We start from the raw sequence: 25,871 nt of genomic DNA, 5'->3' as shown, positions 1-25,871 counted from the left end.
TTAAATCTTACAACACTTGATATAAATGCTATTTATGTGAACATTTTACATAACATTGGTTTTTCTATTAGATTATTTCAGCTGACCTTTTACTGCTCTTTGATCTTACCTACAGTACTACACCTTTTTGGCTGCAGGTGATATTTTGCTTATTTTAAAACTCCATGTAGATAACTAATAGAAAACTCATGGTGGTGTAAAATGTCTAGAATAATATAATGGCAACACAATTTGGTCTTGGATGCACGTAGAAAAGACTCAAGTGCTGTGAGATGTAAACTTTATTCCCAGAACAATGGCCGTTTGGGGGCAACAGTAAAACATTTATTCATCCATCCATCCATCCATCCATCTATTTTAGCCGGAGTCTGGTCGCGGGGGCAGTAGCCTAAGGCGAGAGGCCCAGACTTCCCTCTCCCCAGCCACTTGGGCCAACTCCTCCGGAGGAATCCCAAAGTGTTCCCTGGCCAGATGAGACGTAGTCCCTCCACCGTGTCCTAGGCCTACTTTTAGGTCTCCTCCCGGCTGGACGTGCCCAGAAAACCTCACCAGGGAGGCATCCTGACCAGATGCCTGAGCCACCTCAACTGGCTCCTCTCGATGTGGCGGAGCAGCGGGTCTACTCCGAGCCCCTCCCAGATGACCGAGCTTCTCACCCTATCTCTAAGGGAGAGCCCAGCCACTCTGCGGAGAAAACTCATTTTGGCCGCTTGTATCCACAGTCTCGTTCTTTTGGTCACTACTCAAAGCTCATGACCATAGGTGAGGGTAGGAACGTAGATCGACCAGTAAATCGAGCTTCGCCTTTTGACTACTCTCCCTTCACCACAACAGACCGGTACAACGCCCACATCACTGCAGATGCAGCACCAATCCGCCTATCGATCTCGCGCTCCAGTTTTTCCCCTCACTCGTGAACAAGACCCCGAGATACTTAAACTCTTCCACTTGGAGCAAGACCTCATCCCTGACCCGGAGAAGGCATTCTACCCTTTTCCAAGCTGGTAGGAGCTGGTTCTCTTCCCAGCTGCTTCGCACTCGGCTGCGAACCACTCCAGCAAAAGCTGAAGACCACGTTCTGATGAAGCCAACAGGACCACATCATCTGCAAAAAGCAGAGACCTGATCCTCAGGCCACCAAAACGGATGCCCTCCACACCTTGGCTGTGCCTAGAAATCCTGTCCATATAGGTTATGAACAGAATCGGTGACAAAGGGCAGCCCTGGCGGAGTCCAACTCTCATTAAGAATGAGGCCAACTTGCTGCCGGCAATGCGGACCAAGCTCCGACACCGGTCATACAGGGACCTAACCGCCCGTATCAGAGGGCCTGGTACCCCATACTCCCGGAGTACCCCCCCGCCACAGGATCCCCCGAGGGACCCGGTCAAACGCCTTCTCCAAATCCACAAAACACATGTAGACTGGTTGGGCAAATTCCCACGCACCCTCAGGATCCCCCTAAGGGTATAGAGCTGGTCCAGTGTTCCACAGCCAGGACAAAAACCACATTGCTCCTCCTGAATCTGAGGTTCAACAATCCGACGGACCCTCCTCTCCAGAACCCCTGAATAGACCTTACCAGGATGGCTCAGGAGTGTGTTCCCCCTGTAGTTGGAACACACCCTGTGGTCCCCCTTTTTAAATAAGGGGACCACCACCCCTGTCTGCCAGTCCAGTGAGACTGCCCCCGATGTCCACACAATATTGCGTCAGCCGGCACAGCCCCACAACATCCAGAGTTTTAAGGAACTCGGGGCGGATCTCATCCATCCCTGGAGCCTTGCCACAGAGGAGCTTTTCAACCACCTCAGTGACCTCAGCACCAGAGATTTGAGGCCAACCCAAAGTCCCCAGACTGCTTCCTCACTGGAAGACGTGTCTGTGGAATTGAGGAAGTCTTTGAAGTATTCTGCCCACCGATCCACAACGTCCTGAGTAGAGGTCAGCAGCACACGACAGGCACCGACAGTCCTGCGACCACAGCTCCGGTCGGCTGCCTCAACAATGGAGGCACGGAACAGGGTCCATTCAGACTATGTCCCCGCCTCCCCCGGAACATTTTGGAAGTGCTGTCTGAGGTGGGAATTGAAGCTCCTTCTGACAGGAGACTCTGCCAGACGTTCCCAGCAGACTTCCGTGATACGTTTGGGCCTGCCTGGTCTGACCGGCATCCTCCCCCACCATCTGAGCCAACCCGCCACCAGGTAGTGGTCAGTTAACAGTTCTGCCCCTCTCTTCACCCGCGTGTCTGAGAAATGTGGCCGCAGGTCAGATGAAACAACAAAGTGAATCATCGAGCTGCGGCCTAAGGTATCCTGGTGCCAAGAGCACACATGGACACCTTTATGTCTGAACATGGTGTTCATTATGGATGATCCATGACTGGCACAGAAGTCCGATGACGAAACACCACTCGAATTCAGATCAGGGGGGCTGTTCCTCCCAACCACACCTCTCCAGGTCTCACTGTCATTGTTCACGTGAGCGTTAAAGTCCCTCAGCAGAACGAGGGAGTCACCAGAAGAAGCGCTTTCCAGCACCCCCTCCAAGGTCTCCAAAAAGGGTGGGTAGTTTGAACTATAGTTTGGTGCATAAGCACAGACCACAGTCAGAACCCGTCCCCCCACAAGTAGGTGGACGGAGGCTACCCTCTCATTCACTGGGGTAAACCCCAGCGTACAGGCACCAAGATGGGGGGCAACTAGTATGCCCACTTGTGCTTGGCGCCTCTCAGTGGGAGCAACTCCAGAGTGATAGTGTCCAACCCCTCTCAAGGAAACTGGTTCCAGAGCCAGAGCTATGCATTGAGGTGAGTCCGACTATATCTAGTCGGAACCTCTCAACCTCACACACCAACTAAGGCTCCTTCCCCACCAGAGAGGTGACATTCCATGTGCCAAGAGCCAGCTTCTGTAGCCGAAGATCAGACCGCCAAGTCCCGCCCTCGACTACCACCTATCACATTTTAACATTCATTTACCCACATTTTAAAATGGTCATATCCCTTTGAAAACTAATGCATGGGCTAAACTAGAACTACAGATTTGTACTGTTGGGCTGGTTAGTGCTAGCCTGGCCTGCCAGCCTCGTTCTCTTGTCTATTCTAGAGGACGAGTCTGGACACTCTGAGGCAGAGAGCACCTTGAGTGGCGGGACTAGACTGCTCAGAAATAACTAAAATAACCACTCAGAAAAAAAGGCGGAAATGACTCTGTTAGCTGTAGTCCAAGATGGTCTGACAGCGCAAACATTTTTCTTTAGAAGACTTTTAGCGCTTCTCATTATGGTTTTAAAGACATGTCCAAGTCATTTAGAACAGCGGAAAGAGCCGCAGCGAACCCTGCTTCAGGCACCATCTTTGTTTATGAGAAAAGGAGTGTGTGCGCTGATTGGCTCGGTTAGAATTCTTAGAGGGTGGAGTTATTTGAATGGGGGTGTTACCAGGCCCTTTGCTTCCCATGAGGAAGCATTGGCATGGCTGGCCAGGCTGTCACTGCTAGAAATTGGTTTGACACGTTTCTTTTTACTTTACTTAATTGAGCATGGGAATTTTTATCTTGCTAACCAAAATAACCCACTAAACAGATATTTGTGGCTTTTTGTATACACTGCCTGGCCTGGATTTAACAGAACATAGGTGCGAGCCTCCTATTAGATAGTTAATGCACGGGCGATTATCTTTCGGCTGACAAGCTATTCAACCCCAACTGGTGCAATGAGTTTGTTCTCAGTTCCTAAACTTCCATGTGGAAAGACTCATCTGGTCATCGTGGAAAAGATGTTAGTCTGTTTGAGAAGGGTGAGATCATTGGTGTGCATCAAGCCGAGAGAACATGAGATTGCAGAATCGGGTTAAGAACTGTCAAACACGTTATTAAAACCTGGAATTATAGTGGGGAGCTATCGTCTTTGATGAAGAAATGCGATCATAGAAAAAAATCCTGAATGATGGTGATCGGTGATCCACCAAAATATTAGTAAAATATTTAACTACTACTTAATTTAGGCAGGTGTGTGTGTGTGTGTGGCAACAATATAAATGAGTAGGAATCTAAATGCAATTTTAGGTTGTTTTTTTTTAACACAGGAAATGTTTTTTCCTTGCTGACAGTTTTGACCACTCCTGCGATCTTCATCAGAGCTAGCCGCCAATGGCGCCTATAGCTCTGAAGATCACAACTCAAAAACTGTCAGCAAGGAAATAAAACCTTTCCTGTGTTTAAAAGAACCTAAAATTGCATTCAGAAGAAAAAGAATGAATATACAAAAGATGAGTAGGAATCTAGCTTATGCTAATCCATTTGTAGTTGGCTACAGGCCAGTAGCAATTTGTAAAATTTGACTTTGCAACAACTAAACTGTTTCCTTTTCTGTGTAACAATTTATTCTCCTGTTGTAGCCAGAAACCGTTGGCCTTTTCTGAAGAGTTGGACATCATTTCCCAGCATGCAGCCCCCACTGCTTTGGTGCAAAACGTCTCCGACAGACAATCCTACTGAAGAACATTTCTCCAAACGTAGACTTCCATGCACCCTATTTCTAACCACACTATTCTGGACGACCGGCACAGGCTGTTGCATGCCGGTTATTTTTTAAACCGGTTTGTCATAAGAGTGTTTTCCTAAATGCTACATGTTTTTTTTTCTTCACCAGTCTTATGTTCACTATTTTGATCGTGCTGATGATGTCAAGACATTTTAACAGTATCATGCTGAGTAATTCAACTGTTTCTAATTGTTAAACATGACTCATGTGTTGTTTAATCTCTGTAGCCATAACAGAATCGTGTTATTCCTAACAGCTTTCCTGTCAGCTCTGTTTTCCAGTTTGCTGTTGTGTGACATGGTTGTTGAAAAATTGTCACCGTGGGCTAATAAACTGTCAAATACTCATTTTTATGCAGCACATCACGTTGAACAGCACATCACGTTGAACACAACTACCAGCCGTCATATTTGGTTTTAAATGAAGATGTGGGTTTGAAGTGTTTCATAGCTGCCAGAAGTTGTTTGTAGAATAGTATTTTTTTTTTTTGGGGGGGTGTAAACATTTTGTACCTTCAGTTGTGGTTATGTAACAAACCTCTTGGCTCCCAGTTTGGTGCACATTTATATATTTGTTTTTCTGGTTCTGTAGACTTTATCAAATCCAGGTTAAGCCAGAGAAACCAGTTCAGGTCAACCCTGGCTGGATTTGGTGAGTCCTAAACATGTAATTGTCTGCATTGCTGCTGCTTTATCTGCTTTTATTTTGCATTGAATGCACCCACAAAGGCAGGTCTGCTGCAGACTTGGTGGTCTTTTTGTACAGAAGTGCTTTTTTCCTGAGCACAGAATCCACAGCAGAGTTTGTATCGGACTTCCACATTTATCAGCCTTGCTTTCTCTTATCAAATAATGTTAATGTTTTGAATAAACCACCTGCTAAATACTGCTGTAAGCTATTCAAATGCCACTTCTGAGGCCCTGTCGCCCACAGCCATGTCATTACTTGTTACTGTACAAGTTATGGCTGTTGCTGTGCAGACAGCATCTGTCTTTTACCCTCCTGAACTGGCATGCTGCTCCCTGCTTGCACTTCACTGAGGATTGTGGTGTTTGGATGCAGAATGTGCTGTGGGAATTGGCAAATGTGGAGCCTGTTGTGCACGTTGCAGAGCACCAAGCATGCCTGTTATGCTTGTGAGGAGAAACTAGGGATCATGCTTGCATTGCTGCTTTATGTTTGAGTCTTTTTTTTTTTTTTGTTTAGGTGCTATTAAACTGCGAGTGTTACTTGTAGATTTGGTGTTAAGAATTCATTTGGGAAGACTGAGACAAACCCAAATGATTAAAACAAAATAAATGTTTTAACAAATGTTAGTGTTTTTTAGTAAGAGTTTTTTCCTCCTTTTATTTCAATTGATAGAAATATTAGCTTTGGACTTAAGGTCCTGCATAACGATTCAGTATTTGCTTGCTCCGTGTGTCATCAGCATGTCCTTATTTCTTTCTGAACCAGGAGCAAATCCCTCAGCGACATCCCCATGGTGTACTCAGTTCGCAAAGCTTCAAATGGAAATGGCACCTATACTCGAGGACGGAACGCCGGCCCGGCGAGGTACTGGAGTCAAAACGAACCAAAGTGTGACGTTGCTGCCAAAGACGGTGAAGCTCAGTGGCAGGAAGTAAGCCAATTGTAATCAAATACCTCATTTATGTATGTTTAGAGTCTAGAACATGAAGTGTATCCTCTTATTTTTATTTTTAACTCTGCCGACTAAAATTGAACATGTTAAAGTTTTTTTTTTTGTTCTAGAATTCTGTTTGAGATGGCACTTTGTAGTAAAATAGGTGAAACGTTTGTTTCAGGACTTGACAAAGTGGAAGAATCGTCGCAGAAGCACCAAGTCTGAACTCTTCAGGAAGTCCCAGGACAGGGAGCATGTCTTCAACCAGATGACCAATGGGGCTGTGACGAGCCATGTCTGTGAGCCTCAGGACGGTCCGATGAAGAGGTGTGTGTGTGTGTGTGTGTGTGTGTGTGTGTGTGTGTGTGTGTGTGTGTGTGTGTGTGTGTGTGTGTGTGTGTGTGTGTGTGTGTGTGTGTGTGTGTGTGTGTGTGTGTGTGTGTGTGTGTGTGTGTGTGTGTGTGTGTGTGTGTGTGTGTGTGTGTGTGTGTGTGTGTGTGTGTGTGTGTGTGTGTGTGTGTGTGTGTGTGTGTGTGTGTGTGTGTGTGTGTGTGTGTGTGTGTGTGTGTGTGTGTGTGTGTGTGTGTGTGTGTGTGTGTGTGTGTGTGTGTGTGTGTGTGTGTGTGTGTGTGTGTGTGTGTGTGTGTGTGTGTGTGTGTGTGTGTGTGTGTGTGTGTGTGTGTGTGTGTGTGTGTGTGTGTGTGTGTGTGTGTGTGTGTGTGTGTGTGTGTGTGTGTGTGTGTGTGTGTGTGTGTGTGTGTGTGTGTGTGTGTGTGTGTGTGTGTGTGTGTGTGTGTGTGTGTGTGTGTGTGTGTGTCATACCTCTTTTACTCCCTCCATAAATTCCCCATGGAGGCACAGTGCTGCTCCCCGTCCTTACGCCACCTCTCTTCCATCAAAATCCTTGAGCGCTGACCTCAGGCCTCACACTCGAGCTCTGCTGATCCGCAGCTCTTCCACTGAGGAACCTTTTAACTCCCAAAACCAGATTCGGGTAAGATTGCGGACAGTTTGTTTTTGACCTTTAATGGATAGTTCAGTTTGCAAAGTGAAGTTTTAGGAAGCTCTTTCAATCTTAGCAGCAGTAAAACGTAGTCCATCTGCTGAGGAAGCATTGGGTTTGTTTGAAACCTACATTTTCTCTCGATCTTCTATCTGCCTAGGGTGAGATACTCGATTACTCAGGAACCCACATAATCCCACATGGAGACAACATAATTAAAGCACTTTAACAGGATGTATATAGAAAAGTATTTGTTTCGTGTCTTCTCAGGGATCATCATTGGATATGACTACTTCTGATGGGAGTGCCTTAGGACAAAAGCCCCAGTTTGCCTCCTTGGCTTCACGTGGAGCAAGAATGACCACGCTTTCTCTAGATCAACCTTTCACCTCTCAGACCCAAGTCGAAGCCCTGAACAGCCAGTCTTTCCACTCCTCAGCAGAACAGGCTCGGCTACAAAGCCTTTCCACAAATCAAACCTCCTTCCTTGTTACGGTTCAACCAAGAAAAAGTATACGATCAAACTTTCTGAATCCTCCTTCATCCATGGTGAATTGTGAAAATCCTCTTTTCACCGTTGATTTAAAAAGATGCATCTTTTTTGTCTAGATGCAGTTAATCAGGATGGAGTTAATGCTGCTGCTGAGAATTTGCAGGATCTGATCCACAAATCCCAGGAAGAGAATCGAGCATCCTATTGGGGGGATTCAGCGTTTGATGGACGAGCTCTGTCAGCTGATGAGAACTCCAAATACTTATCGTCAGCTGCACCATGGTCCAGCTCAGCCAGCCTCCCCCGTGGTTACCGGCGGTCTGAGGGTTCCTCTCGTATCTCCTCTGCTATAACAGCTAGACCCTTTGGGACCAATCAGTCCAGGCGTTCCTCACTACCGAGATTCTACAGTGTGAGTTCAGTGTTGACAGCTGCTGTTCTTTCACTAAATCACAAACCAAACATCCAGGCACTGAAACCCCGACATGGATGGTTTATAGGAAAATGTTTTTCTTGTTGGGGTGAAAACACCACTATGGTGAAAACATCAAAGGCGGAATATGGGACATTTTAAATTTTAAAAAGCTTTATTCCACAGGGCATTTACGGGTGTGCAGAATGTATTTTTTCCTTTAAAAGCTATATTTAAAAAAAATAATAATAATCTAATTGTAATTTTCTCGGGCACGACACTAGCTTTGTTTACATCTACCAGCCACTAGAGGGCACTGTTGTGCTAGAAAGTCTGGTCGACAAAGCCAGGCTGGGACTGTGTAAAATGGTGGACTTGACGAGTCGAGCAGCTGATTCTGAGCCCAGAAGATGTTCTAACTGTAAATACTGTAAACGTATTGGTCCTTAACCTGTACGATATGATGCTGGTTGATCACTTAACATGTCAGCAGTGAACCAACACCTGATGGCTGAAAAACGATTTATGATGTTGCAGCTACCACCTCTAAACACGAGATGTCGCCAGTGTTCATGTTCCATACTCAGCCTTTAACAGTTGAAATGCAAAGATGGAACGTTCTGGTTTTGTAGTTTTTAGTCTGCCATTCTTTGCTGTTAAGTCATCTAGCTGAGTTTGTGTGACTGCTGTGCTTTTTATGAAGGAGCTTTTGTTATCTTGATTACTGTCATAAATAAGATATTTAACACAATGCTTGTGAACAGCAGGGAATCGCAGTGAGATGGAAGATTCTCGCTCCACTGATCGTTTTTAAACCAGCTGTTCTGCATCACTGCTGATGGACACGTGGTGTTGTGCAAATGTATCAGACTCCATGTGAGCAGGTTTTGTTTTTGTTTGTTTTCAGGTTGATGATCAAGATTTGCTGTTGAAAAGCGAGAAAGAAAATTCTCCTTCATCTCCCCAAGTGTCTCTGAAGAGACAGACTGCGGCTGCCAATCTCAGGGGTCAGTACCAGGCGTCGATCCGACAGAAGAAAGCCAATCAGGCCAGGCAGAATGGCTCGAAGCAGAGAGAAGTCAGCACAGTGGGTTTCTCCGAGCAGATGTCCCTGCAGACCAGCAGCCTTCCCTGTCAGTCCTCCACTCAGAAACTGTCTCAGCCTTCTACAAACCTGCAGTGCTCAAACTACAAAAACTCTGCTTCTACCACACTCTACTCAAAGGTAGGTCCTCTCAGTTTATAGCTCCGAACATGTGTGCACTGTGCATGTAAAACCCTGACATTATAAAATCTGGAGTTCAATGTTGCATCAAGTTGCCCTTGTGAAGAACATAAGAACATTTGGGTGGAAATTTCTACTCATCTGTTTTGAAAACTGATTTAAAAGAAAATAATCAGCTTTTTGTCCTACTGGATTCTAGTTACAGCTGATGGGTAAAATAAAATATTAAACCCAAGGACTCTAAAATACTCTGGTGCCGAAACATTTGAAAATTAAGCCTCTACCTACGCAAGGGTTTTTGTGGAAAAAACAGAATTAAAAGTGTAATTAAATCTCTTTGACTGAAATATTTTTTCATGGGTACAGGCTTTAATTTTTGACATTGTAGTGGTAGGTTCATCATATTGACAGTATTCTAGATTTGAATAGGAAAACCTTATTTTGAAGCACCGTGTTTCAGGTTTTTCAGGCTGTGGTGGGAGATCCTTCTGAGAACAGGCTGATGGGGAATTTTATCTGTCAATGAGTTGAGAAAATAATCTGAAGAAAACATGTTTGAGCCTGATATTGAATATTTTAACTCTATCTTAATTAATGGCAATGCTAGAATACTGCCTTAAGATCTCACTCATAATGGCAAGGATAGGTTACTTAATTGGGCTGCGTGGTGGTGCACTGTTGCCTCGAAGCAAGAAGGCTGCAGGTTCGAAACCCGGCTGTGGCCTTTCTGCGTAGAGTTGCACGTTCTCCCCATGCATGCGTGTGTTTCCTCCGGGTGCCCCAGTTTCCCCCACAGATCTCAACATGCCCTGTAGGTTAACAACTGTAAGTCGCTTTGGATAAAAGCGGCTGCCATGTTAACACAATTGAGCATGGAAATTTTTACTTTGCTAGGCCAAAATAACCCATTAAACTGGTAGGGTGTAGTGTATATATTTTCTTCCAGTTACTAAGTAATTTAGACAATACTCCAATCCCCCCCACCCCCCCGAGATAATTTCTTTAAATGATTTTGCACGACTAAACCGGTGACACTCTAAAATCCTGAGACAAAAGGTCAACTGACCAATCACATCAAACAATTACAGGTCCTTCTCAAAAAATTTGCATATTGTGATCAAGTTCATTATTTTCTGTAATGTACTGATAAACATTAGACTTTCATATTAGATTCATTACACACAACTGAAGAAGTTCAAGCCTTATTTCTGATGATTTTGGTATACAGCTCACGAAAACCAAAATTAGAAACCAATATCATGAAAAGGTTCTCTAAACGAGCTATTAACCTAATCATCTGAATCAACTAATTAACTCTAAACACCTGCAAAAGATTCTTGAGGCTTTTAAAAACTCCCAGCCTGGTTCATTACTCAAAACCGCAATCATGGGTAAGACTGCCGACCTGACTGCTTTCCAGAAGGCCATCATTGACACCCTCAAGCAAGAGGGTAAGACACAGAAAGAAACTTCTGAACGAATAGGCTGTTCCCAGAGTGATGTATCAAGGCACCTCAGTGGGAAGTCTATGGGAAGGAAAAAGTGTGGCAGAAAACGCTGCACAATGAGAAGAGGTGACCGAACCCTGAGGAAGATTATGGAGAAGGACCAATTCCAGACCTTGGGAAGCAGTGGACTGAGTCTGGAGTAGAAACATCCAGAGCCACCGTGTACAGGCGTGTGCAGGAAATGGGCTCCAGGTGCCGCATTCCCCAGGTCAAGCCACTTTTGAACCAGAAACAGCAGCAGAAGCGCCTGACCTGGGCTACAGAGCAGCGGCACTGGACTGTTGCTCAGTGGTTTAAAATACTTTTTTCGGATGAAAGCAAATTTTGCATGTCATTCGGAAATCAAGGTGCCAGAGTCTGGAGAAAGACTGGACAGAGGGAAATGCCAAAATGCCTGAAGTCCAGTGTCAAGTACTCACAGTCAGTGATGGTCTGGGGTGCCATGTCAGCTGCTGGTGTCGGTCCACTGTGTTTTATCAAGGGCAGGGTCAATGCAGCTAGCCATCAGGAGATTTTGCAGCACTTCATGCTTCCATCTGCTGAAAAGCTTTATGGAGATGAAGATTTCATTTTTCAGCAAGACCTGGCACCTGTTCACAGTGGCAAAACCACTGGTAAATGGTTTACTGACCATGGTATTACTGTGCTCAGTTGACCTGCCAACTCTCCTGACCTGAACCCCATAGAGAATCTGTGATATTGTGAAGAGAAAGTTGAGAGACGCAAGACCCAACACTCTGGATGAGCTTAAGGCCGCTATCGAAGCATCCTGGGCCTCCATAACACCTCAGCAGTGCCACAGGCTGATTGCCTCCATGCCACGCCGCATTGAAGCAGCTATTTCTGCAAAATGATTCCCGACCAAGTATTGAGTGCATAACTGAACATAATTATTTGAAGGTTGACTTTTTTGTATTACAAACACTTTTTTTATTGGTCGGATGAAATATGCTAATTTTTTGAGATAGGAATTTTGGGTTTTCATGAGCTGTATGCCAAAATCATCAATATTAGAAACAATAAAAGCCTTGAACTACTTCAGTTGTGTGTAATGAATCTATATGTGAAAGTCTACTGTTTATCAGTACATTACAGAAAATAATTCTACTTCATCGCAATTTGCTAATTATGAGAAGGACCTGTATATTGGTTATTTGAGGCTTGAACATTTAATCCACTGCATGCCTTTTTAAATTTGGCCAGCAGGTGTCACTCTGGATCACATTTTTGCCACTAGGACTCCACACTAGCGTTCATAGTTACACACAACTCAGTGAAACTACAGAGAAAAATGCTTTTCTAACTCCCTCACCTGGACTCGGCTCCTTTTTAAAAAGATCTTGCTCTTTCTTCAATGGTTTAGATTTAAACACACCTGATGGGCAAAATTAGGTCTACCATCTCTTACCTGATTTCTTTCCTAAATTCTTTTCTAACTACATTTTAAAAAATATTAGAATGGGCAAATGACCTCTTCTAAAGAGAAACGATTATATTATTTGCCTATTACTTCAACATAACAAATCAAAGGCTTGTGGAAAAAATGTCACGTTTTTATAAGGTGACACAGCTGTTTGGTTCGACTCAAATTATCAAGGAATTTAAGACCTAATTATCAGTTTAGCCTCATTTGAAAGAACAGAAAATGTGACTATCACCACATCACAATCTATTAAATCTACATAAACATTTAGCTGAATGGGCATCTCATTAAAACAATAAAACCCTGGTTGAGTATTCAGTTTACATTACTGTACTTGTGTAGCTGGTTTCTAGTTTCAACCAGGAAGCAGAAGACATTGGATCGCAGGGTGTCACCTTTACCTTGGTGTGTGTGTGTGTGTGTGTGTGTTCAGGTTGATTATAGTGACATGAGAGTGAGCCTGACTCTTAAACCGAACAGTGTACCAGACTTTGGGTTCCAAACTCACTGGGATTCCACAGGAGCGAGAGTAAAGTTCATCCAACCTGGTGAGATTTTAATTTCTTCTGGAACAAAACATGACTGTTGAAGAAAATTTGTATTAATGTTTTTGTCTGAGATGGGAGAAAGTGTTGATGGAGGTTGTAACTCTAATTTGGTCTTGGATAAAAGTGTATTTTCTTTTCAGTTTGATGCTAGAATTTTGGTTTAGAAAACAAGTTAAACTGAACTTGGAGGCTTTGGAAATGTTTGTGGATCAAATTTTAGAAAATTTTATCATGAACTCTACATAAGACTGCTATTGCAAAAACAAAATGATAGTTTAGCCTGGGGCTGGGCAATAAAGCAAAAATGTATTATCAAAATGTCTGACTCTTATCGAATTTTTCCCATGTCATTAAATTTGATTTAAAAAATGAAGAGATGTGTGTAAGATGGCAACGTCCATGTGCCTTTAAGAAGCTGTACCACCTTGAGTCACGTAAAACTGACTCAATGTAATACACGTGACAGCCCCATCTAGTGGACCGCTTGTTTCTGCGCATACCTGTAATTATCGTCCATTTATCGTTATCGAGGTGAAATCCTCAACATATCGTGATATTGATTTTAGGCCATAGTTTAGCCATTTTTAAGTGTTTCTGTATAAAGGGAGAGTCAAGAGTCAAGAGTCAAGAGTCATTTATTGTCATATTCTCCACATGTGCAGGACATACAGAGAAATGAAATTCAGTTTCAGCACACACAATTCAAAGATCAGACATACGTGGGTGAGACACATAACAAGAATTGGTGACTGCGGTCATTCGCAACATGAGTCGCGCTACCTTAATAGTTAGATGAAAAGGGTGTTACATGAGGAAAGTTCAGGGAGGGGAAAAAAAGGCATTAACAGGGTTACACCAGCAGGGTGTAGCACTCCAATGCAAAAAAACACCCGACATGGAAGCACAGACAGCACGTGTACAACATCAGAGTCCAATGGGGAGGTGGGGGTGGGCGGGATCCTGAAGCCTCCAATGGGAGCTGCCACTGCGGCGCATCGACCAGCTGCAGAACAACAGGTGGGAGGGAGAGATAAGGAACAGAGAGCACATTGAGGTCCTTGCAGATATAGCCTGAAGGGAGAGGGTGAAGGTCGGGACACAGCATCTGTCGGCATTCCTCCTTTTGTGGGGGTGTGTTGAGGCAGCCTTGAGAGGCTGCTATGGCGTCAGATAAGGATAAACATAACTTTGTTTAGGGTAGACAGAGATAATCTTCCCCTCCGTCTTGTAGTCTCTAAGTGGTCATTCATGTCCACCAGTGAAGCCAATTTTACATTCCACATCCCCGCATCGTCCGGCGACCCTCTCCGAGATCAAATCCATCTTGCGCACTAACACAGGCAACGCCGCAAGGACATTGTCCAGCTTACGGTTCACCTCGAGTAACGTCCCAGTCTGTGAGGTCACCGCACGAGCGGCACATTCCGTGGGTACGGGTCGCACTCCAATCGCTCCCGTCTTCCCAAATTTCCAGAAAACCAGATATCCTCCCACTCCAATCAGAAGAAATCCAGTGATCATCAGGCCGAATATCCACAAATCTTCCACGTCCTCGATGGACAGCTGAGAGAGGCACACGATTCGCCAGACCTCCCAAGAATCGAGTGCATATCCCGATGCGAATGTCCCCTCGGGACAGGTGGGAGCCCCCTTCTCCGTTCTCATCGTAGAGAAAATTTTGTCAATCACGTTGAATGACCAATTAATTAAGTCCATATTTACAAAAAGAGAGTAGTGGTTTCAGGAGAAATGCAGAGAAGTGCTCTGTAGGCAGACAGGACAAGAGCCTTGGGGAAGCCGATAAGGGAGCTGAGAAAAAAGCGTCTGTACTCTCTGAAGGCTGAAGAAGGATTAAGGCATGACCATTTTTACTCATCGTAGATGGCTTCCTGAAAAGCCTTATTTTTCTCAGACCATTAAAATAAAGTTATCCTAACAGGACTCCGTTGCTCTCAAGTCCAGCCAAGACCAAAGCGTGTCGCTGCCATCTTAAAATAATTCTATTCTCCCAATTATCATAGCGGTTATTTAAATTTTTTCCATTGCATCCTTTATTGCGGATGCATCAAATTTCTGCTAAACTTGACGCCTAGATGGGCCTCGTGCTACATATAGCTGCTGTTGGGGATGCCAGGTTTGTAAATAACCAGAGGGTTCTTTGTGAATAGCCAAAACAATGCAAAATCAACAGTGATGTAAAGGTTTAAAAAATAAAATGTATTTTGTAGATTAAAGCAGTTTGAATATGGCAGGATTACACACTGGTCTTGGCTGCACTTGTACTAGCCATTAGCCTATCAGTCCTGAGGTATATAAATACAATTTCTCTGAACTGAAGCGGTTTAAGAAGCTAAAAATAGTCCAGAAATGATTTTTTAACGGATGTAGTTTTTTAATTGTACTTAAATTTCCCGTTACTTGACTTGTAAGTAAATGCTTATAGAGTAGTTTTCAGCCTCTCAGCAGATCAGAAACCTGGAAAATGTTCCCAGTGTCTCAAACCTTAATCATAAAAAATTAACAAGCATCAGAGGTGTCACTTACTTGCTGCTTTGGGTTAAGTGACCCACTTCTCAGTTTGGAGCAGCATTTTAAGATGTTTTTTCATAGTGAATGGAATATTTCAAGAGCTGATTTCTGTTTAATTGTCTCGATCCTGTCCTGGTGCCTGTCTGTCCCACAGGAAGTCCAGCAGAGCTCTGCCAGCTGTGTGTGAACGATGAGATTGTGGCGGTTGACGGCGCTGCAGTGGCATACCTGACCTACAGCCAGTGGAAGGAGAGAATGGCATCTTCCTTGGAAACTGGGAGTCTAACCATGGACATTCGACGCTACGGGAAAAAGGGTGATGCAACAAGACAAGTGTTTTTACTACTTCCTAAGTTATTTGCAAACATTTTCTGTTAATTTACTCGCTTATTTGAACAAATTTTCACCATTTTATCTGCTTTTTTTTTTTTTTTTTTTAAGATTGGAGCACCAGTAGTGATGGCCATCCTAACCAGCCTGGACAAAGCAGGAAAACCCTCAATCTGACTGCTGCAGCACCCGTCCTCATCGGTTACACCGATCGCCATGCCAACGGTGTGGCCCGTACTGAAACTGCAGACAGACAAGGATCTAAATTTAACTGGCAGACGGATCATGTGAGCTGCTGTTCTAGCCAGTGTATTGCACACTAGTTTCTAAAAGTTAATCTGATGTTTTTCCAAAAATTATTTTTGTGTTTTCAAAAATTCAGGCAGTGCAGTGTAAAGACACGGATGGAGCCCTTTCAGGAAACTTCCATTCCTCTAGAGGCAAAGGTAAAAGAACTGCAATAACTGAGAAGAACTATTCCTTTAAACAAGGTCAAAGCATTTTTTTCACCATATGTGTTCTTCCTTTTCACGTAGACTGCATTAATGTTGCTAAGACAAATCAGAAAAGAAGGGCAGACTTTTTCAATCAGACAGGTAAAACACTTGCACTCCCAGCGGGTCCTTATGCAGCAGCTTTAGTGGTCGGCGCCTTGCTTGGTTGGCTTAAGTCTTAAAGCTGTGCATCTAAAAATTTGTAAGATTAGTTGAAATAAAGAGGTGAAATTATCGGACTTGTGCAACATCAACTTTCTTATGAATATCTGATGTATTTTTGATTAGAACTGTGTCCAAGATGACTGAATAAAACCAGAAAGCTGCTTCACCCTGACTCATAAAGTAGCAATGGGAGAATGTCCCATGGAGCTCCACCCCTACATGCTTGAGACTTGTTAGGGCAAAAACCTTATTTATACATCCTTTTAAAAGAAATCATTAGTAGTTGGGGAGGATGCAGTCTGAAAAATATTTGAAAATAAATGAACGCGCTCATTGTGCTGCAGTAACTCTGATTAAAAACGCCAGACGATACTGAAAGATATGTTATAAATCAAAGTGTCAGTGGACAGAAACATGCCACGACATTCATCACACTGGATGATTGTCTGCTGTTGCAAATGTCGGGATTTGCCGTCTCCCTGAGTCGTGGTTTGAGCTGCTTTCTCTTAACTTTACAGCAGCACTGCAGGTGTTAAGTAGAAAAGCATGGGCCTGCTATTGGAAATAAGAGCAAAGTTACTTTTCAATATAGTGATATAGAGGGAAATATTAAAAAACCACAATAGACAATGTAAAAGTTCCAGCATTTTTTAGCATCTCCACATAATAAATAAAGCAAATTGTGTCAAGCTGCAGCGTTTGTCTTTGTGCATCACTTGGCACAGTCTTGCCAAAAAACCACAGGACTGACTGCACTGATTGGTAATGATTAATTCTAGTTGACACCAATCTAAAAGCTTGTAGTGACACACTCTGCAGAGTAGTCTCTTACTGTAGCGTCCCATGTTTTGTGTTCAAATGGGTTGGAAATGTTCCTGGCAAATATAATTATCTATGATGCTTTTTTTTTTTTTTTTTTTTTTTCTTTGTGGCTGTCTTCTGTGGTTGTTAATGGATTTGACGTTTGTCACGCTCTGGCTTCCATCTCCAGGCTCTGCAGGAATCAGCTCGTGGGTTTATTTGTGCGGTAAATGTTTGCTCTTCGTGTTTTTGTTGACATTGAGCGGCTTGCTAGACATTAACGTCTCCCAACCCCCCGTTTGCTGAGCATCAGCAAGTGTACAAAGAGGACTGACGTTTGTCAAATGATGCATGGATTTCTTCTTGTTGTGTCCTCTTGCTCTGTGCTAAACACTTTCTTTTTCAGCATTTTCATTGTGCCTTCTTTAAGCTGGGGTTACTTTTGGACCAAGGTGCTGATTTGCATTGTGGCCCTGCGGATGCAGGGTTCCTGATCCCAAGTCAGGAGCGGTTGGCTTTGCTAAGATAAGTTACTTAATTCACGTCAGAGCTGTGCAACCACCATGCAGTCTTCTTGCATTGTGGTTGAACAAAATCTCCAGTAGTTCTAGATAAAAGCAGAGTGGCTAGAACAAGACTGCTCGAAAACCAAAAGGTTGTAAAGTTTGTGCTTCTGTAAAAAGCTGCTAAGCCACGCTTTGAATTTCACTTCACGTTGTTCTAATGTGACTCCAGTGTTTCAGTTTGAATGAAAACTGATCATCAAATTAAGAAGTGTTTCTTTACACGTATCTCTTCACACAGGAGGCTCTGAGTCTGCAATATCAGATGTAAGTTACCGCACTACCTACTGAAAATACAGATTTATGCGTGCTCATTTATAACTACGTTCTGTTGGTTTACTTCCAGCTCCAGGTGCCCTCCCTGAGTTTGTCCACCTCCAACTGGTTGTGGGACCGAGAGGAGGATCGCAGGCGGCAGGAGAAGTGGCAGGAAGAGCAAGAGCGCCTCCTACAGGTAAAGAATAAAGCCTGACAAGCACAGAACAGCACAAAGAGGAGAGGGTTTATGGCTGTAGAACATGTCACTTTTGTGTTTTAGGAGCAATACCAGCGAGATCAGGAGAGGCTGGAGGCCGAGTGGCAAAGGGCCCAACAGGATGCTCTGGACGGAAGGACCTCACAGGTCTAAACTCTAATTGTGCCTACTGGATACAAATCTTGCAGACATTGTGCTTTAACATATGTTAAATATCTACATCAAGCAGCAGTATAGGGATACAATATAAAGCTTTTTGAACGTTATTCACTCAGATATTCTCTAAATTAACATTTTAGTAGTTTGAGAATTTTTATTATTGCATAATTAAAACTCAAGAGGACAGAAATTTACCAATACTAAATAAGAGAACTTAGTGAAGAAAAAATGTTGCATGAATGAAAATAATGAAGGAAAGAACGTATGTTAGATTAGCATGAATCTCAGCATAAAGAGAAGTCTTGCTGCTGTTTATATTTCTTAGTTTATTTTTGTCCGATCCAACACTATTGATTAAAATTTTTATTTTATATATAATTATATATATAATTTAAGTATAATATATTTATATTATATAATGTATAGTGTATAATTTAAGACAATATATTAATATTTATATATAATTTTAGTATAATATATTTATATTATGTATTATATAATGTATAGTGTATAATTTAAGACAATATATTAATATTAATTTATATATAACTAAAATGATTGTAAATTCCTTTACATGAATTGTTTTCAAGCTCTTTAATTTCTGTTGAATTGGGGATTAAGCTGTTTTATGTGAATATTTAGTCTGGCCACGGTCCACTGATGGATCTCAGTCATGGGGCGGGATCTACAGGTGCTGGCCAGTAAATTAGAATATCAGCAAAAGGTTGAAAATATTTCAGTAATTCCATTCAAAACGTGAAACTTGTACATTATATTCATGCAATGCACACAGACCAATGTATTTCCAATGTTCATTACATTTAAATTTGATATTCATAAGTGACAACTAATGAAAACTCCAAATTTGGTATCTCAAAAAATTAGAATATTCTGAAAAGGCTGAATATAGAAGACACCTGCTGCCACTCTAATCAGCTGATTTACTCAAAACACCTGCAAAGGCCTTTAAAAGGTCCCTCAGTCTTGTTTTGAAGGCACCACAATCATGGGGAAGACTTCTGACTTAACAGCTGTCCAAAAGACAATCATTGACACCTTGCACAAGGAGGGCAAGACACAAAAGGTGATTGCTAAAGAAGCTGGCTGTTCGCAGAGCTCTGTGTCCAAGCACATTAACAGACAGGCGAAGGGACGGAAAAAATGTGGTAGAAAAAAGTGTACAAGCTCTAGGGATAACCGCACCCTGCAGAGAATTGTGACGACAAACCCATTCAAAAATGTGGGGGAGATCCACAAAGAGTGGACTGCAGCTGGAGTCAGCGCTTCAAGAACCACCACGAGGAGACTCATGAAAGACATGGGATTCAGGTGTCGCATTCCGTGTGTCAAGCCACTCTTGAACAAGAAACAGCGCAAGAAGCGTCTCGCCTGGGCCAAGGACAAAAAGGACTGGACTGATGCTGAGTGGTCCAAAGTTATGTTTTCTGATGAAAGCAAGTTCTGCATTTCCTTTGGAAATCAAGGACCCAGAGTCTGGAGGAAGAGCGGAGAAGCACAGAATCCACGTTGCATGAGGTCCAGTGTAAAGTTTCCACCGTCAGTGATGGTGTGGGGTGCCATGTCATCTGCCGGTGTTGGCCCACTCTGTTTCCTGAGGTCCAGGGTCAATGCAGCCGTCTACCAGGAAGTTTTAGAGCACTTCATGCTTCCTGCTGCTGACCAACTTTATGGGGATGCAGACTTCACCTTTCAACAGGACTTGGCACCTGCACACAGTGCCAAAACCACCAGCACCTGGTTCAAGGACCATGGTATCCCTGTCCTTGATTGGCCAGCAAACTCGCCTGACCTTAACCCCATAGAAAATCTATGGGGTATTGTGAAGCGGAGGATGCAATACGCTAGACCCAACAATGCAGAGGAGCTGAAGACAACTATCAGAGCAACCTGGGCTCTCATAACACCTGAGCAGTGCCACAGACTGATCGAGTCCATGCCACGCCGCATTACTGCAGTTATTGAGGCAAAAGGAGCCCCGACTAAGTATTGAGTGCTATACATGCACATTCTTTTCATGTTCATTCTTTTCAGTTGGCCAACATTAGAGAAACAAACATTTTTTCATTGGCCTTTAGAATATTCTAATTTTCTGAGATACCAGATTTGATGTTTTCATTGGTTGTCACCTATAAATATCAAAATTAAACGTAATAAACATCGGAAATACATTGGTCTGTGTGCATTGCATGAATATAATGTACAAGTTTCACGTTTTGAATGGAATTACTGAAATATTTTCAACCTTTTGATGATATTCTAATTTACTGGCCAGCACCTGTAAGGTTGTCTTTCAACGGTCTCCGTATGCTATTGGACAACAAACAACATTGCATACTCACCACTGCAGTTGTCAGTCAACAAGGTCTCCGCTGTGGCGCTGTGGAAGACGACACAAATAAATGTTTCTATCTGCTCTTGACTCAAAGGAAAGCCGAAGTCTAAATGGTCCGAAGTTGATGCCAAAGCAGTTTAAAAACGAGCCGCTGCCATCTTTGTTTATTCAGTAACATCCCGCCCACCAACAAAGTGCTGTGATTGGACCGCTATGGATGTCGGTCGACGGGGCAGTCTGCCATGCATCGTGGAAAGAAAATGAAAATGCGTGTTTGTTTTTTTTTAATGAAGCGCAGTGATTGGCAAGCCTCAATACTGGCCAATATATGAAAATTCCAAATTTTTCAGATCGCTGTAAATCCAAATGGAAAAATAAACTCTTCGCAATCATTAAGCACTCTTTTTGTATGTTGAAGTTTGTGCTTTCATTTATTTTATAGCATTCAGAGGTGAAAATCTGTATGAACATGTTTTTCTTGGTTGATTTAAAGGAGAATACGTTGGAGTTGCCCAGTGGCCCTGAGAGGTTCACCAGTGGTCTGTTTTATGTGAACGGACTGACAAAGAAGAGCAGAGAAGATGAGCGGGGTCCCGACCAAGACCATCTGAAAGAAGCGGAGCTAAAAGTACAGAACAGCAGGAATACAGAAAACTGCTGGTAAGGAAAGCCTTTCCTCTTGTTGCATGATCAGGAATCTGCTGGTTTCTTAATTGCTGGTGTGACTCCTGCTGTGCTTGGGTCCATCTGCTGCTGATCAGGGCTGAGGGCTCCTGTGGTTTCGCTCAGCTGTCCCCTGCACACAGGTCAGAACAAGCTCGGCTCAATTTGACTCAAACGGGGGGGGAAAAGTGCTTTTTTTTGTGCGTGTATCAGCATGAGTACAGTATAGTGCACGTCTTAAGAAATTGCATTATAGATTCATATCTAAATCCTTGTGTCCTATGTCACTATAACAGGGCGATGTCTTTGTCGACACCAGCATTATCCGAGCCCCACAAGCCAACCAGAGGTCAGGTTGCCTCTCCTCTCCTATTTTCTTTTCATCTCCAGACGCTCTGGTTTTTACTCCCAACTTTCAATTCTTTCAGTTGATCAGAGAAGATTTGGGCGTTCCTTGTCTAAAGCTGAGCGAGAGAGGCAGCAGATTTTGGAAGAGATGAAGAAAAGGACTCAACTTCTGACAGACAACAGCTGGATCCGTCAACGCAGCAACAGCTCCCACAAGGAGCCCATCGATGTTGCTGCCTGCATGAAGAGGCAAGCCTTGTATTTGTACTGCACCCACAGCCAAATGTATTTTTTAATTTGTTTTTTGATCTGCAGATACGAGTCTCTGGATAACCTGGACATGTTGCGTCATTCCCCTGATATGGCTGCAACATTTACATACCCTCGCCCACATTCAGTTGCCGGCGGTTACGGCATTCCAACGAGGAACGCAGCCTCTCGCTACAGCACTGGATCCATGTCGTCTCAGAGAAATATGTACACGGACTCCTCTCACCTTGCAAGGTACACGAATGATGCAACTTTTCTTCCCCGTTCTCGTTTGCAAGTCCTTTTTACTACATTTATTGTATTTTTTTTCTTACACATTAACATGTGGCCGCAGGATGGTCAGAGGCGCAAAGAGTTGCTGTGTGTGTGTGTCCTGGGTAGTGGGGCAGCCATGGTCATAGAGGCCCTTAGTCTCTGCTTTCACCTTACCTGTTTCCAGTTGAGGCGTTGTGAGCAGGTCAAGGTGCAGTCATAATTAAAAAGCCTTTTTATTATTTATTTATTTTTTGGGTGCTTAATTTGGGAAAGCTGTGCAGCTAATGTGACCTCTAGGAGTCTTGAATGTATTCATCATGGTTTCTGTAACCTCTCATGGAACACTGGGCTAATCAGCCTCTTTTCTGCACTGTGGAGCAGCTGGACCGTCGACATGAATGAGACCAAAGACAGTTGAGCCAAACTTTGGGATGCTTGATAGAAGATATTGGCCAGAGGCTAAATTCTTCTGAATGACATGTGTAAAAAAAGTATTAAAACCTCATATGAATAAGGTTTTTGGATTTTCACGGCTGGAATTGAAATGACCCACACTTGTATAGCGCCTCTCAGAGTAAGGACTCCAAAGCGCTTTACACTACAGTGTATCATCCATTCACACACAAATTCACACACTGATGGTGATGAGCTACGATGGGGCACACTGACGGAGGCGGTGCCGTGGAATTTAAAGGGGGGGGGGTCATAGCTTTCACAAATTACTTGTTTATTCTTTACCGGAGCTAACACGGTTTCTGTTGCGGCACTCATGCTAACGTGACTCGCCTGCTGGAGTCCAGAAGTACCGGTGCGTTTCTAAATGGATTCATGGATGTAGGTTATTTTAGATCAAACCTATGTTGGTTAAAAATACGTGTAGGACACGGACATATGGCTCAGACCTTTAGCTGCAGCTGTAAATGCAATTTTCTGTTTTAATTAGGAACACGATGGTAAACAAAATACAGTGATTTACCATGTTAGCACCAGCAGCTACCTAGTATGACGTGTGTGAGTGACATATGCAAAACAGTTCTTCACTGCCTGGAGGAGAGAAATTTGATTTTCTGTAATGATTTATGACTAAATTCCTTAACAAAATGAAAAACTGAACCCAGTTCATATTTATATAGATGGTAAAGCGTAGTTGTACTGTGATTTTAAAATGTTAATGCTGAGTCTGGCCACTACCTTTAAATACCAGTTTTGTACAAGGTCCTTTCTAAAAAAAAAAAATGAAACAAGGGGGATAACATTACATTTCTCACATCTTGCATACTTAAACATTATCTATGCAAACTACTTCAGTTCAAGTTAAACCAGTTGTGCCAAACAATTATCTCAAGCTACACATCAGGGCCCTCATTCATCAGACGTTCATCATTCCTTCCTATGAACGACATTTGTGTGTACAAACGGTCAAAAACTTGATTTATGAAACATGCAGTGACCTGTCGTACGCGTGTTCCTCCGCAGTCTTCGGATGATAAATCCCACCTGTGCGTACTCTGGTGTTTGTGTCTGTTCGCAGACATTTACATACACAAACGCCCTCAATTTACCTTATTTGGTCACACCACGTCCTCAGAACGTGAGGGGGTTCCCTGCGTTCTACCTGGAAATTAAAAAAACATTTTGTAGAGATAGACACACTGGCTGCCGCAGTGCAAAAGAACCAAACAAGTTGCAGAGGTTATAAACGCGGTTGGGACAGAGGGCTTCATTACTTATTACTTCATCAGTAATAAATAAAAAACGGAATATGATAAATTGTAGATTAACAGGTTCATTTACATTTAAGGACTCATTCTGTTTAGTTGGTTTTATTTAGACATGTATAAGTGCAGCCTCTTCTGAGCTGTCATTCAGTCTGGTTACCATGACAACGCAGCATGTATAGAGGTTGTTTTGGGAGGGTTCTCGGAGTTGTAAAATGGAATATTGACTAGAAATGATTAGTGCGTGTTGTAGTCACTCCACAAAAAGTCCCAAATCACAGATCCAGAAAGAATTCCTTTCAGTGCGCTCACAGAAACGCGTTTAGTCCAGAGAGTAACAAAAAGCCAAGTAAACTGAGGCCTGTTATGCTGTCATACACGTTGATGATCTGGACTGGTGGCCGGGCTCAGATGTGTTTAATGTCTGCAGCGAAGAGGGAGAGGACTGCCATCTGTCACATTTTGTTTTTAGATGCTTATTGTGGAAGTCTCACTGAAAGAGAATCCCTATATTTAGTTGGCATAGCTTCATTAGTACGAAGGTGTGAGTCTGTTCCAGTTTGGCCCCACACTGCCAGAAGTGAACAGAACGGTTTATGTAACTGGGTTTTGTTTGGGAAATGACGTTTATTTTCTCACTTCTCCCTCCTGCCAGTGCGTGGGCTGCCGCCGACATCTCGGAGGAACAGAGACGGGAGCCCAGGTCCATGTCAGAAACAGGAAGCCCTACTGTGATCACTGCCATCTCCTACTCGGGTGTAAGTATTTGTCTTTTGTGAGGATTTCATTCTGACTAATGCATTCTAAAAACGTAAGTCTTATACCTTACAATTTCTGTACAACGTCCCGTTTTTGACTCTAGACTTTGTCCTTGTACAGTTGGTACTGATACACCCTTGATCTTCTGTAGGAAATTATGGATTTCTATTGAACTTTTTTTTGTTTCATATTTTAGCCACTGGTACTTTCACCATGTGACCAAGATGATCTCCAGATTAAAGAGTAAAGAGAACAACCAACAGTCACTCTTGAAGAAAGTGAAGATCCTACCAACAAAGCCAATCCATTACTTTGTTTCCTTATTTTTGATTCAAATAAGCTTAGAAATTGGTACAAATTCAGGAAAATTTGACTAAGTGTCTTATTAGCTGTTTTTATCAGGTTGATTCAATTTAGTTTGAATGTCCTATTTTTTGTTAATTTAACAGAAAATGTAGATTTGATATATTCACTGTTAAAAATCTTTTGGTTTTATTTCCTTTTGGAAGTTACTTTTGCTTTTTATCGCATCAGGGGTGTTTGTTTTTTTTCCCCAGACTTAATTTAGCATTTTTTAAATATATCTGGTTTATTTTGAGATTCTTATTGCAATCCAGATACTGAGACACACTTTAACATTCACTAAAGCTTTTGTGTTCTGTTGTAAAGTCACAAAGTGCACGCTGGGTTTGCTCACTTATATAAATGTTTCTAAATAAAACTTTTTCGTTTCTTTTTGTAAATAAAGTCCTAAATCCATCAGATTTCTTTCATTCATCTGTTTACCACATGGTGGCAGCGTTGATCTCAAACAGCCTCAGTTTTGCAGTAAATGCATAAATATTTCAGGCCACTGAAATCTGAAGATTTGCTTCTGCAAAATGAAAATCATGTGGTTTTAATTTTGAATCAAAGAGCTACGTGTACTAATGAGTGCAGGACAAATTCACATCATCGCCAGACAGGAAGTGGAAAGTCAGAATAATCTGAATGGGGGGGGGGGGGGGGGGTAAATTACTGAAATGCCAACAGAATCTCTGCTTGCCTGGGTTGAGCTGAAAGGTTGCACCTTTGTGGTAATCTTCCAGTTTGTTGTGTAATGCAACAGTGCTGCAATTGTAACACAAACACTTCTTAGAACTATGACGGGTCTGGTTTGTGCTTGTTTTACTTTGTAGTGACTTGTGAGAAATGTCAGCTGAGTC

At 42.8% G+C, this 25,871-nt stretch overlaps 1 protein-coding gene across 4 annotated transcripts in view; it reads left to right on the top strand.

The window, feature by feature from the left end:
- LOC107381152 (LIM domain only protein 7) overlaps positions 1 to 25,428 on the top strand; it is a 38,846-nt gene extending 13,418 nt beyond the window's left edge. Inside the window, exons 10-31 of one of the 4 annotated variants that reach the window (XM_070554819.1) lie at positions 5,140 to 5,199; positions 6,004 to 6,169; positions 6,354 to 6,499; positions 7,082 to 7,166; positions 7,446 to 7,686; positions 7,785 to 8,080; positions 8,988 to 9,305; positions 12,670 to 12,784; positions 15,468 to 15,629; positions 15,755 to 15,930; positions 16,026 to 16,089; positions 16,180 to 16,239; positions 17,908 to 17,933; positions 18,013 to 18,120; positions 18,205 to 18,288; positions 21,147 to 21,313; positions 21,415 to 21,459; positions 21,613 to 21,665; positions 21,745 to 21,913; positions 21,980 to 22,168; positions 24,563 to 24,665; positions 24,863 to 25,428. In XM_070554819.1, coding sequence (XP_070410920.1) covers positions 5,140 to 5,199; positions 6,004 to 6,169; positions 6,354 to 6,499; positions 7,082 to 7,166; positions 7,446 to 7,686; positions 7,785 to 8,080; positions 8,988 to 9,305; positions 12,670 to 12,784; positions 15,468 to 15,629; positions 15,755 to 15,930; positions 16,026 to 16,089; positions 16,180 to 16,239; positions 17,908 to 17,933; positions 18,013 to 18,120; positions 18,205 to 18,288; positions 21,147 to 21,313; positions 21,415 to 21,459; positions 21,613 to 21,665; positions 21,745 to 21,913; positions 21,980 to 22,168; positions 24,563 to 24,665; positions 24,863 to 24,913 — 2,884 coding nt within the window. In that variant the 3' untranslated portion in view covers positions 24,914 to 25,428. The remainder of the gene's footprint in view (positions 1 to 5,139; positions 5,200 to 6,003; positions 6,170 to 6,353; positions 6,500 to 7,081; positions 7,167 to 7,445; positions 7,687 to 7,784; positions 8,081 to 8,987; positions 9,306 to 12,669; positions 12,785 to 15,467; positions 15,630 to 15,754; positions 15,931 to 16,025; positions 16,090 to 16,179; positions 16,240 to 17,907; positions 17,934 to 18,012; positions 18,121 to 18,204; positions 18,289 to 21,146; positions 21,314 to 21,414; positions 21,460 to 21,612; positions 21,666 to 21,744; positions 21,914 to 21,979; positions 22,169 to 24,562; positions 24,666 to 24,862) is intronic. The other 3 variants (XM_070554820.1, XM_054731836.2, XM_070554821.1) reach the window with 3 other exon arrangements.
- Positions 25,429 to 25,871: the final 443 nt, after the last annotated feature.

This window comes from Nothobranchius furzeri, chromosome 9, assembly GCF_043380555.1.
Source record: "Nothobranchius furzeri strain GRZ-AD chromosome 9, NfurGRZ-RIMD1, whole genome shotgun sequence".
Taxonomy (NCBI): Eukaryota; Metazoa; Chordata; class Actinopteri; order Cyprinodontiformes; family Nothobranchiidae; genus Nothobranchius; species Nothobranchius furzeri.
This window is presented reverse-complemented; position numbering and strand designations above follow the sequence as displayed.